This window comes from Trematomus bernacchii, unplaced genomic scaffold (genome assembly GCF_902827165.1).
Source record: "Trematomus bernacchii unplaced genomic scaffold, fTreBer1.1, whole genome shotgun sequence".
Taxonomy (NCBI): domain Eukaryota; kingdom Metazoa; phylum Chordata; class Actinopteri; order Perciformes; family Nototheniidae; genus Trematomus; species Trematomus bernacchii.
In genome coordinates, this window is record NW_022987720.1 from 27356693 (window position 1) to 27374027 (window position 17335).

The 17335-nt window shown below is 43.0% G+C and overlaps 1 protein-coding gene across 2 annotated transcripts in view; it reads left to right on the forward strand.

Moving 5' to 3' along the window:
- csf2rb (colony stimulating factor 2 receptor subunit beta) overlaps nucleotides 1-14808 on the forward strand; it is a 64587-nt gene extending 49779 nt beyond the window's left edge. For both annotated transcript variants that reach the window (XM_034143321.1, XM_034143320.1), the window contains exons 9-14: nucleotides 9364-9538; nucleotides 10744-10840; nucleotides 11063-11129; nucleotides 11804-11877; nucleotides 12349-12508; nucleotides 13095-14808. In XM_034143321.1, coding sequence (XP_033999212.1) covers nucleotides 9364-9538; nucleotides 10744-10840; nucleotides 11063-11129; nucleotides 11804-11877; nucleotides 12349-12508; nucleotides 13095-13442 — 921 coding nt within the window. In that variant the 3' untranslated portion in view covers nucleotides 13443-14808. The remainder of the gene's footprint in view (nucleotides 1-9363; nucleotides 9539-10743; nucleotides 10841-11062; nucleotides 11130-11803; nucleotides 11878-12348; nucleotides 12509-13094) is intronic.
- Nucleotides 14809-17335: the final 2527 nt, after the last annotated feature.

The following is a 17335-nucleotide window of genomic DNA, read 5'->3' on the forward strand; positions in this document are numbered from 1 at the left end:
CTGCACCAGACTTCAGATGACAGTTAATGGTCCGGCCCTCAACAGCTCTACGCCAATTATGAGATGTCACCATATGCCGTTGCCATGGCAACGCATCACTCGCCATAAAACACGATGTTGTCTTAAGTCAATGGAAAAGCTTCCAAACTGCACCAGACTTCAGATGACGACTACTAGTCCGGCCCTCAACAGCTCTACGCGTATTCTGGGATGTCATCATATGCCGTTTCCATGGCAACGCATCCCACGCCGTAAAACACGATGTTGTCTTAAGTCAATGGAAAAGCTTCCAAACGGCACCAGACTTCAGATGACAGTTAATGGTCCGGCCCTCAACAGCTCTACGTGAAATCTGAGATCTCACCGTATGCCGTTTCCATGGCAACGAATCACTCGCCGTAAAACACGATGTTGTCTTACGTCAATGGAAAATTGTCCAAACTGCACCAGACTTCAGATCATGGCTACTAGTCCGGCCCTCAACAGCACTATGTCAATTATGGGGTGTCATCATATGCCGTTTCCATGGCAACGCATCCCTCACCAAAAAACACGAAGTTGTCTTAAGTCAATGGAAAAGCTTCCAAACTGCACCAGACTTCAGATGACAGTTAATGGTCCGGCCCTCAACAGCTCTACGTGAAATCTGAGATCTCACCGTATGCCGTTTCCATGGCAACGAATCACTCGCCGTAAAACAAGATGTTGTCTTACGTCAATGGAAAATGTTCCAAACTGCACCAGACTTCAGATGACAGTTAATGGTCCGTCCCTCAACAGCTTGAGACACCTACACACACACCTCGACGTGCGGACAACAGCCTGCGGAGCGTCGAAGACCCGCTCAACGCTGCTTGCAGCTTTAATTAGGGTCTGAGACCATAGGTCGGCGAAGACCCTATTGAAATCGGTCGCGCAGCGACCGATAAACCTGCTAAAAACACCCAAAAACAGGGAAAACGACCGGCAAAAGCACAGAAAAGGTTCGGAAATAGTGACGGCAGATAGTCCGCGCGAGCCCAGTCACGTGGGCGAAGCCCACGTGAATGCAACTCGCATAATTAATATCGTTACGATCAATTTAGTCGCTCGCGAAGCGAGCGATAACCATGCAAAACCCACTAAAAACAGGGGAAAATAGGGGTAAAAGCCCATTAAAAGTGGCCTAAATCATGACAGTAGGTAGGCCAACGGCCTACAGTGACGTGGGCGTAGCCCACGTCACTGTAAACGAGCACATTATTGATATTGGTCCGATTATTATTATTATTATTATTATTATTATTTTAATACATTGAGCGCACTTTTGAGCCCCGCCACATATGTGAAAACTCAACAAATTTTGCACACGCGTCAGAAGTGCGCAAAATTGCGATGTGTAATTGGTCCCGGAACTTTACGTCAAAAATTGCGTAGGCCACGCCCACTTCCGTTTTTAACGTTAACTCCCCCTACTTTCACTTTCACGTAACCGAACGAAACTCGCTAAGCCTATCTAAGGTGCGGAGACAAACAAAAAAGCCTCTTGGAGGGGTATAAAATAACGTACACGAAGTCGGCCATTTTGAATTTGGCGTTGAAAAAGGCGTCAAAAAACGCCATTTATCGCGTTTTTCGTCCTCCGCGCAAAATCTATCTTCTCCCAGGGACTTTATCCGTACGACTCGAAATTCGTCGGGTAGCATCTCGAGACATGGGCAATTAAAAGTTATCACGGAAGTTTTTTTCTTTCGCACGGCGCAGCCGTTATTTGGCGCCAAAGTTCGCGTTCGCTCGATGCTAGGCCCATCAAACGAATACGATGATGTCATCACTCAAACTGACATGCTCAGAACGCCACCAAACTTCACAATGTTGTCTTAAGTCAATGGAAAATGGTCCAATCTACACCAGACTTCAGATGACATTTCATGGTCCGGCCCTCAACACATTAATATGACAAAAGTCAGTTTTCCTCAAAAGCTGTTGCCATGGCAACGAATCCCTCGCCATAAAACACGGTGTCGCCGTAAATCCAATGGACACGGTCCCATCGTCCCCCAATCTTCACTTTTATATCACTGGTCCATGACTCAACAGCTCTACGTGAAATCTGAGATCTCACCGTATGCCGTTTCCATGGCAACGCATTCCTCGCCATAAAACACGGTGTCGCTGTAAGTCCAATGGACACGGTCCCATCGTCCCCCAATCTTCACTTTTATATCACTGGTCCATGACTCAACAGCTCTACGTGAAATCTGAGATCTCACCGTATGCCGTTTCCATGGCAACGCATTCCTCGCCATAAAACACGGTGTCGCTGTAACTCCAATGGACACGGTCCCATCGTCCCCCAATCTTCACTTTTATATCACTGGTCCATGATTCAACAGCTCTACGTGAAATCTGAGATCTCACCGTATGCCGTTTCAATGGCAACGCATTCCTCGCCATAAAACACGGTGTCGCTGTAAATCCAATCGACACGGTCCCATCGTCCCCCTATCTTCACTTTTATATTACTGGTCCATGACTCAACAGCTCTACGCGAAATTTGAGATCTCACCGTATGCCGTTTCCATGGCAACGCATCCCACGCCGTAAAACACGATGTTGTCTTAAGTCATTGGAAAACGTTCCAAACAGCACCAGACTTCAGATGACAGTTAATGGTCCGGCCCTCAACAGCTCTACGTGAAATCTGAGATCTCACCGTATGCCGTTTCCATGGCAACGCATCCCTCACCAAAAAACACGAAGTTGTCTTAAGTCATTGGAAAAGGTTCCAAACTGCACCAGACTTCAGATGACGACTACTAGTCCGCCCCTCAACAGCTCTACGCCAATTCTGGGATGTCATCATATGCCGTTGCCATGGCGATAGATCACTCGCCATCAAACACAATGTTTACTGTATGATACTGCTGTAACTCCCATTTACGTTGTCCGATCGGCCTGAAACTTCCCACGTTTGCCAACGGCCGAGTCCGGAAAACTCCTGCATGATACCTCGACGTGCGGACAACAGCCTGCGGAGCGTCGAAGACCCGCTCAACGCTGCTTGCAGCTTTAATTAGGGTCTGAGACCATAGGTCGGCGAAGACCCTATTGAAATCGGTCGCGCAGCGACCGATAAACCTGCTAAAAACACCCAAAAACAGGGAAAACGACCGGCAAAAGCACAGAAAAGGTTCGGAAATAGTAACGGCAGATAGTCCGCGTGAGCCCAGTCACGTGGGCTTCGCCCACGTGATTGCAACTCGCATAATTAATATCGTTACGATCAATTTAGTCGCTCGCGAAGCGAGCGATAACCATGCAAAACCCACTAAAAACAGGGGAAAAGACGGGTAAAAGCCCATTAAAAGTGGCCTAAATCATGACAGTAGGTAGCCCAACGGCCTACAGTGACGTGGGCGTAGCCCACGTCACTGTTAAACTAGCACATTATTGATATTGGTCCGATTATTATTATTATTCTGATTATTATTTTAATCTTTCGCGCGCACTTTTGACACCCGCCACATATGTGAAAACTCAACAAATTTTGCACGTGCGTCAGAAGTGCTGCAACTTGAGATGTGTAATTGGTCCCGGAACTTTACGTCAAAAATTGCGTAGGCCACGCCCACTTCCGTTTTTAACGTTAACTCCCCCTACTTTAACTTTCACGTAACCGAACGAAACTCGCTAAGCCTATCTAAGGTGCGGAGACAAACAAAAAAGCCTCTTGGAGGGGTATAAAATAACGTACAGGAAGTCGGCCATTTTGAATTTGGCGTTGAAAAAGGCGTCAAAAAACGCCATTTATCGCGTTTTTCGTCCTCCGCGCAAAATCTATCTCCTCCCAGGGACTTTATCCGTACGACTCGAAATTCGTCGGGTAGCATCTCGAGACATGGGCAATTAAAAGTTATCACGGAAGTTTTTTTCTTTCGCACGGCGCAGCCGTTATTTGGCGCCAAAGTTCGCGTTCGCTCGATGCTAGGCCCATCAAACGCCATGGAACACGATGATGTCATAACACCAACTGACATGCTCACAACGCCACCAAACTTCACAATGTTGTCTTAAGTCAATGGAAAATGCTCCAAACTGCACCAGACTTCAGATGACAGTTAATGGTCCGGCCCTCAACACATTAATATGACAAAAGTGAGTTCTCCTCAAAAGCTGTTGCCATGGCAACAAATCCCTCGCCATAAAACACGGTGTCGCTGTAAATCCAATGGACACGGTCCCATCGTCCCACAATCTTCACTTTTATATCACTGGTCCATGACTCAACAGCTCTACGTGAAATTTGAGATCTCACCGTATGCCGTTTCCATGGCAACGCATTCCTCGCCATAAAACACGGTGTCGCTGTAAATCCAATGGACACGGTCCCATCGTCCCCCAATCTTCACTTTTATATCACTGGTCCATGACTCAACAGCTCTACGCGAAATCTGAGATCTCACCGTATGCCGTTTCCATGGCAACGCATCCCACGCCGTAAAACACGAAGTTGTCTTAAGTCAATGGAAAAGCTTCCAAACGGCACCAGACTTCAGATGACAGTTAATGCTCCGGCCCTCAACAGCTCTACGTGAAATCTGAGATCTCACCATATGCCGTTTCCATGGCAACGCATCCCACGCCGTAAAACACGATGTTGTCTTAATTAAATGGAAAAGGTTCAAAACGGCACCAGACTTCAGATGACAGTTAATGGTCCGGCCCATATGACAAAAGTCAGTTTTCCTCAAAAGCTGTTGCCATGCCAACCAATCCCTCGCCATAAAACACCGTGTCGCCGTAAATCCAATGGACACGGTCACATCGTCCCCCAATCTTCACTTTTATATCACTGGTCCATGACTCAACAGCTCTACGCAAAATCTGAGATCTCACCGTATGCCGTTTCCATGGCAACGCATTCCTCGCCATAAAACACGGTGTCGCTGTAAATCCAAAGGACACGGTCCCATCGTCCCCCAATCTTCACTTTTATATCACTGGTCCATGACTCAACAGCTCTACGCAAAATCTGAGATCTCACCGTATGCCGTTTCCATGGCAACGCATCCCACGCCGTAAAACACGATGTTGTCTTAATTCAATGGGAAATGGTCCAAACTGCACCAGACTTCAGATCATGGCTACTAGTCCGGCCCTCGACAGCACTATGTCAATTATGGGGTGTCATCATATGCTGTTTCCATGGCAACGCATCCCTCACCAAAAAACACGAAGTTGTCTTAAGTCAATGGAAAAGCTTCAAAACTGCACCAGACTTCAGATGACAGTTAATGGTCCGGCCCTCAACAGGTCTACGTGAAATCTGAGATCTCACCGTATGCCGTTTCCATGGCAACGGATCCCTCGCCGTAAAACACAATGTTGTCTTAAGTCAATGGAAAATGGTCCAAACTGCACCAGACTTCAGATGACGGCTACAAGTCCGCCCCTCAACAGCACTATGCCAATTATGGGATGTCATCATATGCCGTTTCCATGGCAACGCATCCTTCGCCATAAAACACAATGTTGTCTTAAGTCAATGGAAAATGGTCCAAACTGCACCAGACTTCAGATGACGGCTACAAGTCCGCCCCTCAACAGCACTATGCCAATTATGGGATGTCATCATATGCCGTTTCCATGGCAACGCATCCTTCGCCATAAAACACAATGTTGTCTTAAGTCAATGGAAAAGCTTCCAAACTGCACCAGACTTCAGATGACAGTCAATGGTCCGGCCCTCAACAGCTCTAGGTGAAATCTGAGATCTCACCGTATGCCGTTTCCATGGCAACGCATCACTCGCCGTAAAACACGATGTTGTCTTAAGTCAATGGAAAATGATCCAAACTGCACCAGACTTCAGATGACAGTTAATGGTCCGGCCCTCAACAGCACTATGCAAATTATGGGATGTCATCATATGCCGTTTCTATGGCAACGAATCACTCGCCGTAAAACACAATGTTGTCTTAAGTCAATGGAAAAAGCTTCCAAACTGCACCAGACTTCAGATGACAGTTAATGGTCCGGCCCTCAACAGCTCTACGCGTATTCTGGGATGTCACCATATGCCGTTGCCATGGCAACGCATCCCTCACCAAAAAACACAATGTTGTCTTAACTCAATGGAAAAGGTTCCAAACTGCACCAGACTTCAGATGACAGTTAATGGTCCGGCCCTCAACAGCTCGAGACACCTACACACACACCTCGACGTGCGGACAACAGCCTGCGGAGCGTCGAAGACCCGCTCAACGCTGCTTGCAGCTTTAATTATTATTCTGATTATTATTTTAATCTTTCGCGCGCACTTTTGACCCCCGCCACATATGTGAAAACTCAACAAATTTTGCACGTGCGTCAGAAGTGCTGCAACTTGAGATGTGTAATTGGTCCCGGAACTTAACGTCAAAAATTGCGTAGGCCACGCCCACTTCCGTTTTTAACGTTAACTCCCCCTACTTTAACTTTCACGTAACCGAACGAAACTCGCTAAGCCTATCTAAGGTGCAAAGACAAACAAAAAAGCCTCTTGGAGGGGTATAAAATAACGTACAGGAAGTCGGCCATTTTGAATTTGGCGTCGAAAAAGGCGTCAAAAAACGCCATTTATCGCGTTTTTCGTCATCCGCGCAAAATCTATCTTCTCCCAGGGACTTTATCCGTACGACTCGAAATTCGTCGGGTAGCATCTCGAGACATGGGCAATTAAAAGTTATCACGGAAGTTTTTTTCTTTCGCACGGCGCAGCCGTTATTTGGCGCCAAAGTTCGCGTTCGCTCGATGCTAGGCCCATCAAACGCCATGGCCATGGAATACGATGATGTCATAACACCAACTGACATGCTCACAACGCCACCAAACATCACAATGTTGTCTTAAGTCAATGGAAAATGGTCCAATCTACACCAGACTTCAGATGACAGTTAATGGTCCGGCCCTCAACACATTAATATGACAAAAGTGAGTTTTCCTCAAAAGCTGTTGCCATGGCAACGAATCCCTCGCCATAAAACACGGTGTCGCTGTAAATCCAATGGACACGGTCCCATCGTCCCCCAACCTTCACTTTTATATCACTGGTCCATGACTCAACAGCTCTACGCGAAATCTGAGATATCACCGTATGCCGTTTCCATGGCAACGCATCCCACGCCGTAAAACACGGTGTCGCTGTAAATCCAATCGACACGGTCCCATCGTCCCCCAATCTTCACTTTTATATTACTGGTCCATGACTCAACAGCTCTACGTGAAATTTGAGATCTCACCGTATGCCGTTTCCATGGCAACGCATTCCTCGCCATAAAACACGGTGTCGCTGTAAATCCAATGGACACGGTCCCATCGTCCCCCAATCTTCACTTTTATATTACTGGTACATGACTCAACAGCTCTACGTGAAATCTGAGATCTCACCGTATGCCGTTTCCATGGCAACGAATCACTCGCCATAAAACACGATGTTGTCTTAAGTCAATGGAAAAGCTTCCAAACTGCACCAGACTTCAGATGACAGTTAATGGTCCGGCCCTCAACAGCTCTACGTGAAATCTGAGATCTCACCGTATGCCATTTCCATGGCAACGCATCCCTCACCAAAAAACACGAAGTTGTCTTAAGTCAATGGAAAATGGTCCAAACTGCACCAGACTTCAGATGACGACTACTAGTCCGCCCCTCAACAGCTCTACGCCAATTCTGGGATGTCATCATATGCCGTTGCCATGGCGATAGATCACTCGCCATCAAACACAATGTTTACTGTATGATACTGCTGTAACTCCCATTTACGTTGTCCGATCGGCCTGAAACTTCCCACGTTTGCCAACGGCCGAGTCCGGAAAACTCCTGCATGATACCTCGACGTGCGGACAACAGCCTGCGGAGCGTCGAAGACCCGCTCAACGCTGCTTGCAGCTTTAATTTATTTTTATTTTTATTATCATACATTTTACCTCCTTGTGTCTATTAACCTGTTACAATTTAATATGTTGCTGCATGTACCTGTAAAGTTCTTAACAAATAATCTGAGGGGAATTTCTTGTTGTTCATTTTTAAAGGTCACCTATTGTGCAAAATCCACTTTTTCATGTCTCTTCTACATCAACATGTGTCCCCTCTGTGGAAAAAGACTCTGAAAGTTTCAGGGAAAAAGATTCGCTCACTTTTTGTCCTGATCCATTTATATAAATACCTGTCTGAAAATAAGCTGATCAGATTTTGTCCACTTTATGATTTCATAACGATGTTTTGTCTTGTGTAACCATTAGCCAATCACCAACCAAGGTAACCCCCCCCCACCTTATCACCTGAATCTCCTCCAAGAGCACCATTGTGTTCTTTTTAACCAAATATCTCTCAGAGGGGCGTGGGGAGGGGCTCCTTATTTTCATCTAATGGCGCGTTTCCACTACAGCGCGGAGCATGGTTTAAGAGGGCTGTGACGTCAGCGGCCCGTTTTTGGTTGCGTTTCCACTTGGCCTAGTACCGGCTGGCGGGTCCTAATTCACAGTTTTTCTGGCCTCATAAAATCGCGGGTCTAGGGCCAGAGACAACGAGGCTGAGTCGGGCTGAGTATGCTAAACTAGAGAGAGCATTGCTGGCAAGGGGGCTACAACTACAACAAGATGGACATATTTGACCGTGATTTAATTGTAATACACGTTTCAAAATGATGCCGAAGTAACAACATACTGATACCGGTTAGTAAAAACCATGAATTAATGCTTTGTCAAGTCTGCAGACAGACGGCAGGCGAAAAACCTTTTAAAATGCGTGTTTTCTAAATGGAGATTGGCTAAGCTAACGCAGTATATGCTCCGACCGTCCACACTCACAACAACGGCCTATACAGACATAAATAAAGCAGCGACTGTATTCACCATGACACAGGCAGTCTGTGGTTTGTACTTGTTTAACTTTTGTCTAGTTTCTGAACATATATGAGGAGCTGTGAGCTCTGAGTGCTAACAGCTAACGGCTGTGTTGTTTTTCTGGGGTTCTCATTGAAGATGACGTCACGGCTCCACCTACACTGCGTTACTATAGATACTACCCCAGTTCCTAAACTGTAATGGAAATGCGCCATAAGTAACAGACAGAGAATCAGCACTTTTGAAACAGGGCTGAAACAGAGGGGATTATGGGTAATGCTGCAATGATCTGTTTGGTGTTTGGAGCCAAACACTTCAGTGACATGTTTTGTATATATCTGAGACCTATAATATATTGATGAAAAACAGTATAATAGGGGACCTTTAACTTGTGATGTGTCATTTTGTAAAAGCACTTTGAGCTGCATGTGTTGTAGGAAAAGTGCTATATAAATAAAGCTTTATTATTATTATTATTATTATTATGATTCTGTAGGGTTGTTCTGTCCTGGAGAACATTTCAAAAGGCTCCACGGCCCTGATGATCCTGGGAGATTCCCTGGTCCCCTCCCAGCTCTACCAGGTGAAGGTGAGGTCTCTGGTGGTCCCTAATCTCTACCAGGGAGTCCCCTCTGAGTGGAGCCCCCCTGCGGACTGGACCTCACATAAGGGTACTTTACAACATGCATACAAATACTGTCCACATGTGTATGAAACCTACACACAGTAACAGATTACACCTGCTCTTATAAGAATTAGTTTGTTATCTATTGTGTTATTTAGCGTAATAACCAGAAAATGGTCATAGTAGCAGTGGTGGAATGTAATGAAATGCATAATACTTCATAAAAGTACTGTAATTAATGACTAGAGTTTTTTATTTTGTGCTACTTTATATTTTATCTCCCTTATATTTTACTTTTTACTCCACGTATTTTCCATTTATTTGACAGCTTTTATTATTTGTTACTTTACACCGAGATTTTTAGATAATGAAAAAGACAATTCAATGACATATAATTACAAGTAAAGATATCCAGCAGCAAAATAAAAAGTAATTCAAATTAGCTCCACCTATACCAGCTAATTATTAAAGGGGACCATCATGCAAAATGCACTTTTGAATGTCTTTTATACATAAATATGTGTCCCCGGTGTGTCGGGGAACTCGCGCAGCGTCAGAAAATAAAACCCTCTCTCTTTTCCTCCGTACCCAAATCTCTAAAAACGGGGCTACAACGGAGCTGATTCAGATTTGCGTCCGATATGACGTTATATCGGAAATGTGGGCTGGCTTTACACCCACGGCCCTATCAGAAACGTTGCTATCAGAAACAATGCCCGACTGTTTTGGACGTAATATGGTCGGTGTTTACATTAGCATCGCTAACACTCAGAGCTAACCTGTACTGGAGAGCATGTGTGTGAAGAAGCAGGAAATAAAAAGGAACTCACCTTGTGGTATAACCGGCAAGAGAGAAAGCCTTTGAGCTCCATACTGTTTCAGAAAGAATCCTTGATAATCCATGATATGGCGTTTCATCACGGCAGTATTTAGTTTAGACAGTAGCTGCCGGGTCCTGCATGAGCACATGTTTTTTATATATTTTTATATATCTGAGACCTATGCTAATGCCTAAAAATAGCATGATAGGTGACCTTTAATAGGTAGTTTGATAGATATCATTCTAAAATGGGCCATAAAGCATAACAGACCTTTTTATTTGTAACTTAATCATACTACTTAATATATTTGTACATTTACTTTAGTAAGATTTTAAAATGCAGGGCTTTTACCTGTCACAGAGTATTTTCTTATACAGTACATACCATAAATAATCATTACTATCATCATTCATTTTCTGTCCCGTCACAGCCACCTTGTCCGTAACAAAACTGATCTACATCACCGTCAGTGTGTTTGTGACCGCAGTCGTCCTCGGACTCTACTTCAGCATACCAGCTTGCCAAAGGTACTTTATTTATTTCAAGAAAGTTCACGTCTAAAAACATTGAAATATAAAGCTTAAGCCCTCATTACCTTGTACTTACAAATGTTCGGAAATACATATCTTTGTTAGACGTCAAAGTAGCAGACTGATCCACTTAAAAGGCTTACATGTAATTTACTGGCAAAGAAAATGTTTAATAAATCACAATTATTATTTCAAATGTGGTATATTTCGTACCAACAGGAGGGTGATTCTGTGGGTGGACTCAGTTCCCTCTCCGGCCAAAAGCAAAATCTTGTCCGAGATTAAAGTAAGTCTGGATATTTATACAGTTCAACTTTATTATTTCCATTTCCGATTTGTCTGTTTTTGCACATGTGTTAGTATGTTAACTTATAACGCAGGGGTGTCCAAACTATGGCCCGGGGGCCAAATGCAGCCCGCGGACCATTTTGAAGAATCGGCCCTCAGCAAATAAAAAAAGTATAATGACTTAAGTATAATAAACTTCTGCTTGTCTTATATTGTACTTCTTAAATATATTACACAGTATTCATGTGTTAATAAGCCCAATTTTCAAATAAATTCAGTCCATTGAAGTTGAAAACATATTCTAACAAATCTAAGTTGATGAGAAAAAAGCCCAATAACTTATTTACATAACAACCTTGAAATATACCCTTCATATTTCCTCTTATGATAAGCAATCTGAAGCTTCTGTTTTAAGGAATGAGCTGCCAACTAAATAAATGAAACCCTCTGGAGAGCTGGGATATAGGCTGTTTTTTTTTTGCATTTTCAAGTATCAGAAATAATTTACCTACATTGGATTGATTTTTCCAACTTATAACTGAACTTATGACGCAATATACCTCTAGTGAGTGGCCCAGCCCTTCGTATATTTTTCTGTACAGTATGTGGCCCTCGGTGAAAAAGTTTGGACACCCCTGATATAACGTGTATATTACGTCTTTTGTCCTCCAGGCTGCCACCACCTTCATGCAGAATGAGAGCGCCACCATGTGCAGAGTGCTGAGTTTGGACAGTGAATATACATGGTAATTCGTCATAGACAGACAGATACAAAAACTCTCTCAAGTGTTGACTGTCATCAAATATTCAAATCAAGACTCCGAAATTATTCGGCAGACATGGGTATACCTAGCTGCTGTTGTGTTTTTTGTTTTTTCGGTCATTGTGCCATTGGATTAACTTAACAATAGATTAAAAAAAAGATGATATAATGATAATGATAATAACAGTAATGATAATAGTTATAATTATGAATACTATAATAATAAATGGGTGTATGTATGTATATGTGTACATATGTATGTGTATGTATATATAGAATTTTGTTTATCTGAGTGAGTATTTAATTACGGAATTATCATTTTTTTCTTTATCTGGATGTATAAACTATATAACATGTCTTTCTATCATGCAAGAAAAGATGGGGAATGTGTGGAATCTTACCGTTATAATCCAGGAATGAGAGTAGATATTTCTGACTCTCTTTTTCTCTGCAGCTCTTCAGATGCTCTGCTGTGGCCGACTAAGGACACGGAGAAGAAGCGCCTGCAGGATGAACACAGCTGGAAGTGTGATGACCTTCCCCCGCCCAACGAGAAGGTCAGCGGCTCGGACACATCCTCCATGAACTTCAGCGGGCCGTACATCTTCTGCCAGGTCAGTGACTCTCAGTCCGTGTCCTGCCTCAGGTGTACAGGTGCTGAGAAGTTCCCAAGTACTCGGTGTGAATCAAAAACACCAAAGACATTTAACTTGAACATTTTAGGTTCAATAAATCCAAGCTGCTGTGTTTTATAAGCTGCAATACTGTAAAATAAACATAATGTCTCCCCAAAATCAATGCATATATTTAATGACATTTTAAGACATCTCTGATTTTTAATGACATACACGCGTAAATGCAGATGAACACCTGAACACAACAGCCTTAAAAGAAGAGTTTGACATTTTGGGTAATACAAAATACTAGCCCCAAGTTCAATGACAAGATTTCATTAACAAAACAAGTGTGCGGTAGTAGGAAGTCGCTGTTTCATGACAAGAAGAAAAGTATCACATAATCCTGACAGAACGACAACGTGACGTTTTACACTTCTCACAAATTCAAAAAAAAAATAGGGAAATTAGAGCATTTACTGTATAGCAATTCAAAGATCAGCAAGTTTAGGTTTCCAAATACATATTAGTCATTCAATTGCAGTCATTAAGTGTCTTACTGATCATCATTGTTTCTATCTGACAGTCATCAGAGTCCGAGAGCACGTCAATGGCTGTCAAATGTGAAGAGAAAGAGCAAGAAGCCCCAACAGAAGACTCTGCCTCTCCTTCCCCGCTGAACTTTGCTCTTTTTGGGGAAGGCTACGTTTGTCTGCCCAACCGCAACGTCTCCAGGTCCACACAGGACCTCGTATCTCACAGCAGTGCAAACACAAACAGCGCCGAGCAGAACCAACAGAGTCCAGTTGAGATGGACGTCCAGTTGGGCCTTAACGAGCCAATCAGCAGCCCCCAAACTCCAGCCTTCACTTCCTGGCCTGAAGGGGGCGCCATGCAGGCCTCGGGGTACTGCCACCTCCCAGGAGCAAAGTGACCTGAAGGAGGACTTAAAAGGCTTTTTCAGCTAAATAAATGTAAAGCTTTCCACCTTATGTTAAGCTTCAAGTGCCTCCATGTGAAAAATGCATCATCTGTATTAACAAATGGGGTTTTACACAAGAGAAGGGAACCATTTTGTTTGGTTTTATGTCTTATCTCACCCTGAAATCAGGGTTGTTGTCTGACCAATGGAGGGCAGTAGTGAGCTGAGCCTGGGAGGGCAGTGCAAGGAAATGTAAAGGATGGACTTCAGTATTACCAACAACATATATCTATCTTTATGAGCTTTCTTTCCTCACAAGTCAGAATGACATAACAACAGCACCTTACAATGTAATATAATACAACAGCTCTGCTTAAAAGGCTACTTATGAAGTTCTGATTGTTTCATTTAATGATAAGAGAGATTCTCAGTTTCTCTAGATAATGTTACATAATGTACTTCCATATGTATACATTTTCTCACGCATGTAAGATGCTAGGCAGATCATTTTTTACCACATATTCTTGAAGAACTATGTCGAAATGTAGTCACTTTTATTACTTCCCTAAGTCTGCTGTCTCTGTCACAGCTGAGGTGAAAAGCAGATTTATGGAAACTGTATTTTTTGAGAAATGAATGTATGTTTGCTGACTGGCATGTTCGCTGCGGTCATGTTTGCATGTTTGCACAAAGGTGTGTCAGTTAGGACCTTGTTGTCAATGTTGGAGCATACATGTTGCTGAATGTATATTTACAGTAGTCTACAGGCTGATGTGATACTGCTATGTTGTGTTGCATGGTCACTCTGTCTGAGGCCTGCAGAGAAGTGTGTTAAATGTAAATAAGTGTAACTTGCCATCTTCTTCATCTGTTATTTACAGTAATGGGGTAATTTGATGTGGGTTAAGGTTCAGAAATGACTGAAATAATACAAGCTCCAAAGTTTGCTGCACTTATATACTGTGATAATAACTTAAACAAGTAAAATCTAGGAGCACAAGTTTCCAGGCTGCAGGGAAAAATGTTTACCTGCTACACCTAGCTAAAACAAAAGCAGTAACAGACCTGCAATAAATCCTATATTCATGACGGTTGTAATCGTTAAATGTTTGTTAAAACTGTTTTATAAAGCTGTTGAGTCAACTTTAGGTCATCTTGTAAGATTTAGTTAGTGGTTTTTTTATTTGTCTAGCGGTGCGTCGGCTACAAATGGGGGTTTCTGGTAGTAAGCTAATGCTAGTCTATCGCTCAAGCTAGGTCCCGCTTGATCTAGAATAGCATTTTATGTCTTAGCTGTGCAGTGTCTCTGTAAGGAGTCATCTAGTAATTTGCAACTTTTAAAAATGTCCTTTTCACAGAAATAAAACGTTTTTTAGCAGCTATTGTTCACGCAGCATTTGCCCCTACTCTGTTTTACATTTTTGAAAAACAACATACTTCATATTCACTTTATTTATTGGTATACTATACTATAATACCCAAACGTTCCTTCTCTCTCTTTCTCTGATGCACAGTTTAATTACATATCTTACAAAGCTATAGTTAACCAACCAGTTTCCAATCTTAATATTTAAAAACGTTTTCCCATGGGAATAGATTTATATGAGACTTGTTTTTGTCTTTGTTTTTCAGGTAAGACTGATTGTAGATCAGAAGGATACAACTGCCTCTACAGCCTGCATAGGCCTAAAGCCAGAACCTCTCCTTCTGACATGCCCATAAAACACAAATACACACACACACACTAATGTATTGCTCTGTTTATCTGCACATCTGTCGAGCCTGATGGAGCTGTGCATGGCTCTGTCAGTGTGGTGTAGAGGCATATATAAGGTTTCAGTGCTATTTGACTGCTATACACATTTATATGAAGACATATTGTATTGTGCTCAAGTCTTTCTTGTCTCTGTAGAGAAAACACAATGCTGGAATTCCAGGCATGCCGATATCGACTTCCTGTGTTTTCAACCCATCGCTAGGTACAACTTCCTGTCTGGTGAGGCTGAGGATCAGTTTGACACACTGACTGAGTCATGATGCCCGCAAAGCGATAACCCACTTTTATATTTGACCTTGACTTTGGTGGTAGAAGGTGAGGGGAAGGTGATTTAATGTGTTTTCCCAGAATTCCTTGCTTTTTCTTTAGATGATCAGTACCAAAAAACAGTCACATTCCTCACATTCACCGTCGGTCGGCTATTGTTCCATGGAAGGAGAGGGGGATTTTATGAGAACGGGTGAAAACTCATGTTGATCTACATCGTTGATAAGAGAAAAGAAAGATGTGTCTTCATGGAAAGACAAGAGTATTGTGTATGGGTTCAATTGTGTACAACATGTCCCTGTCCTTTTTCGTACATAATAACAGGAAAATAAAGAGCTGGAACGTGTGGGGAGTGCGTGACGCCACACGGATGCTTGTGTAACCTCCTGTTCAAAGACCTCCTGTTTCCTAACTACGCAACATCAGGGAATCCAGGTCATACCAAAACACAAACAGTTATGTCTTGGAGAAGCAGTTCTTTTAGGGCAGAAAGATATTGTTGTTTGCATAAATGTTCAATTTGTTTCACTCTTAAAGTCTGAAATCTGTCCTCAAGGCATCCTTCTGAAACCTTTGATGAGTAATGATATGCTCTGTTACACCAACTCAGTAGAGACAACCACGTTTAAATACAAATAAGTGCATTTAATTGGCCCAAAAAATAAATGGTGGGGGTCCTCTGTCCTCTGATCAATGAGATAAGAGAAAATAATAAAACATGAACAGACTTTTAAGTAACGTAGAAGCTGCTGTTGTTTTGCCTGGATGCATACTCCAAGGGCTTCAAAAGAGGGGTTTGAGCAATATGAGGCATGGCTACAATGGGTGATCTGTTTGGTATTTTGAAAAAAAAACTTCACAGACATGTTTTATATAGGTATGGCCCTACAATATATTTTTCAAATATAGCATGATAGGTCCACTTTAAGATAACTAAAAAGTCTGAAATGGGCCTAAAGGCTAAAGTTTCTGACTGAAATGAGGTTTTCTATGAGTAAAGGAGGGCTTATAGTGTCCTGGGTGTTCAGTTCTCCACCTCTCTTAAGCCTTAAAGAGAGGGCGTCGTCACAATCTGATTGGACAAGAGGGTAAATCCTCCAAGCTGGTCTCAATTCATAATCAGGAGCGAGTCCCCACACTCTGTTCAACAGGTGATCTGAATCACCCTCCAATCAAGTCAGGGGAACATTCAGCTCAAATATAATTGCTAAAAGTCAAACAATCACACAGTTTAAACTAATGAAAATGGTCAAGTCATGGTTTGTAATCAGGTTGGTCTTTGTTGAATTATGCATTTGGTTCAGGTCTTTATGATCATTATATTGTTCCAGTGGTTGTTTGCCGGTAACAGTGTTGTTGAGACCCAACAAGCCACATCGCCCTTTCAGGTCAGCCAGTGAGCTCTGAACCATCTCAGGTCTTTAGTCACAGCCTCTGGTCACTCAGAGACCCTCCCCTCACTGTCATGGTGGTTGACCCCTGTGTGTTTGTCACAGTCAACAGGCCTCCACGCACTTCTCTTTCCCGCCTCTTGTTTGAAGCCCGCGGGGGGTGGGGAGCTCCTCGGACACCCGCGGAAAAACAGTTATCCCACCTCGATGCTGAATTTGGAGATGGCCTGCTGTTTAGAAGTAGTACGTCTGTGTGAGATTGACAGTAGGGCAACGGGAAGTAATGCCCGAATACACATTGAGTTTTACGAGACACGTACAGAAGGGATTAAGGGTGAGAAGCAGCTTTCTGCAAACCTAGTGATTTATGTCAGACCAGGGATGAAGACCATAATTAACACTGCATACATGTAAGTAGTCTAAAGATACATCTGAGGACATTTATTGCGTTTTCAAAGCCATTCCTCGTA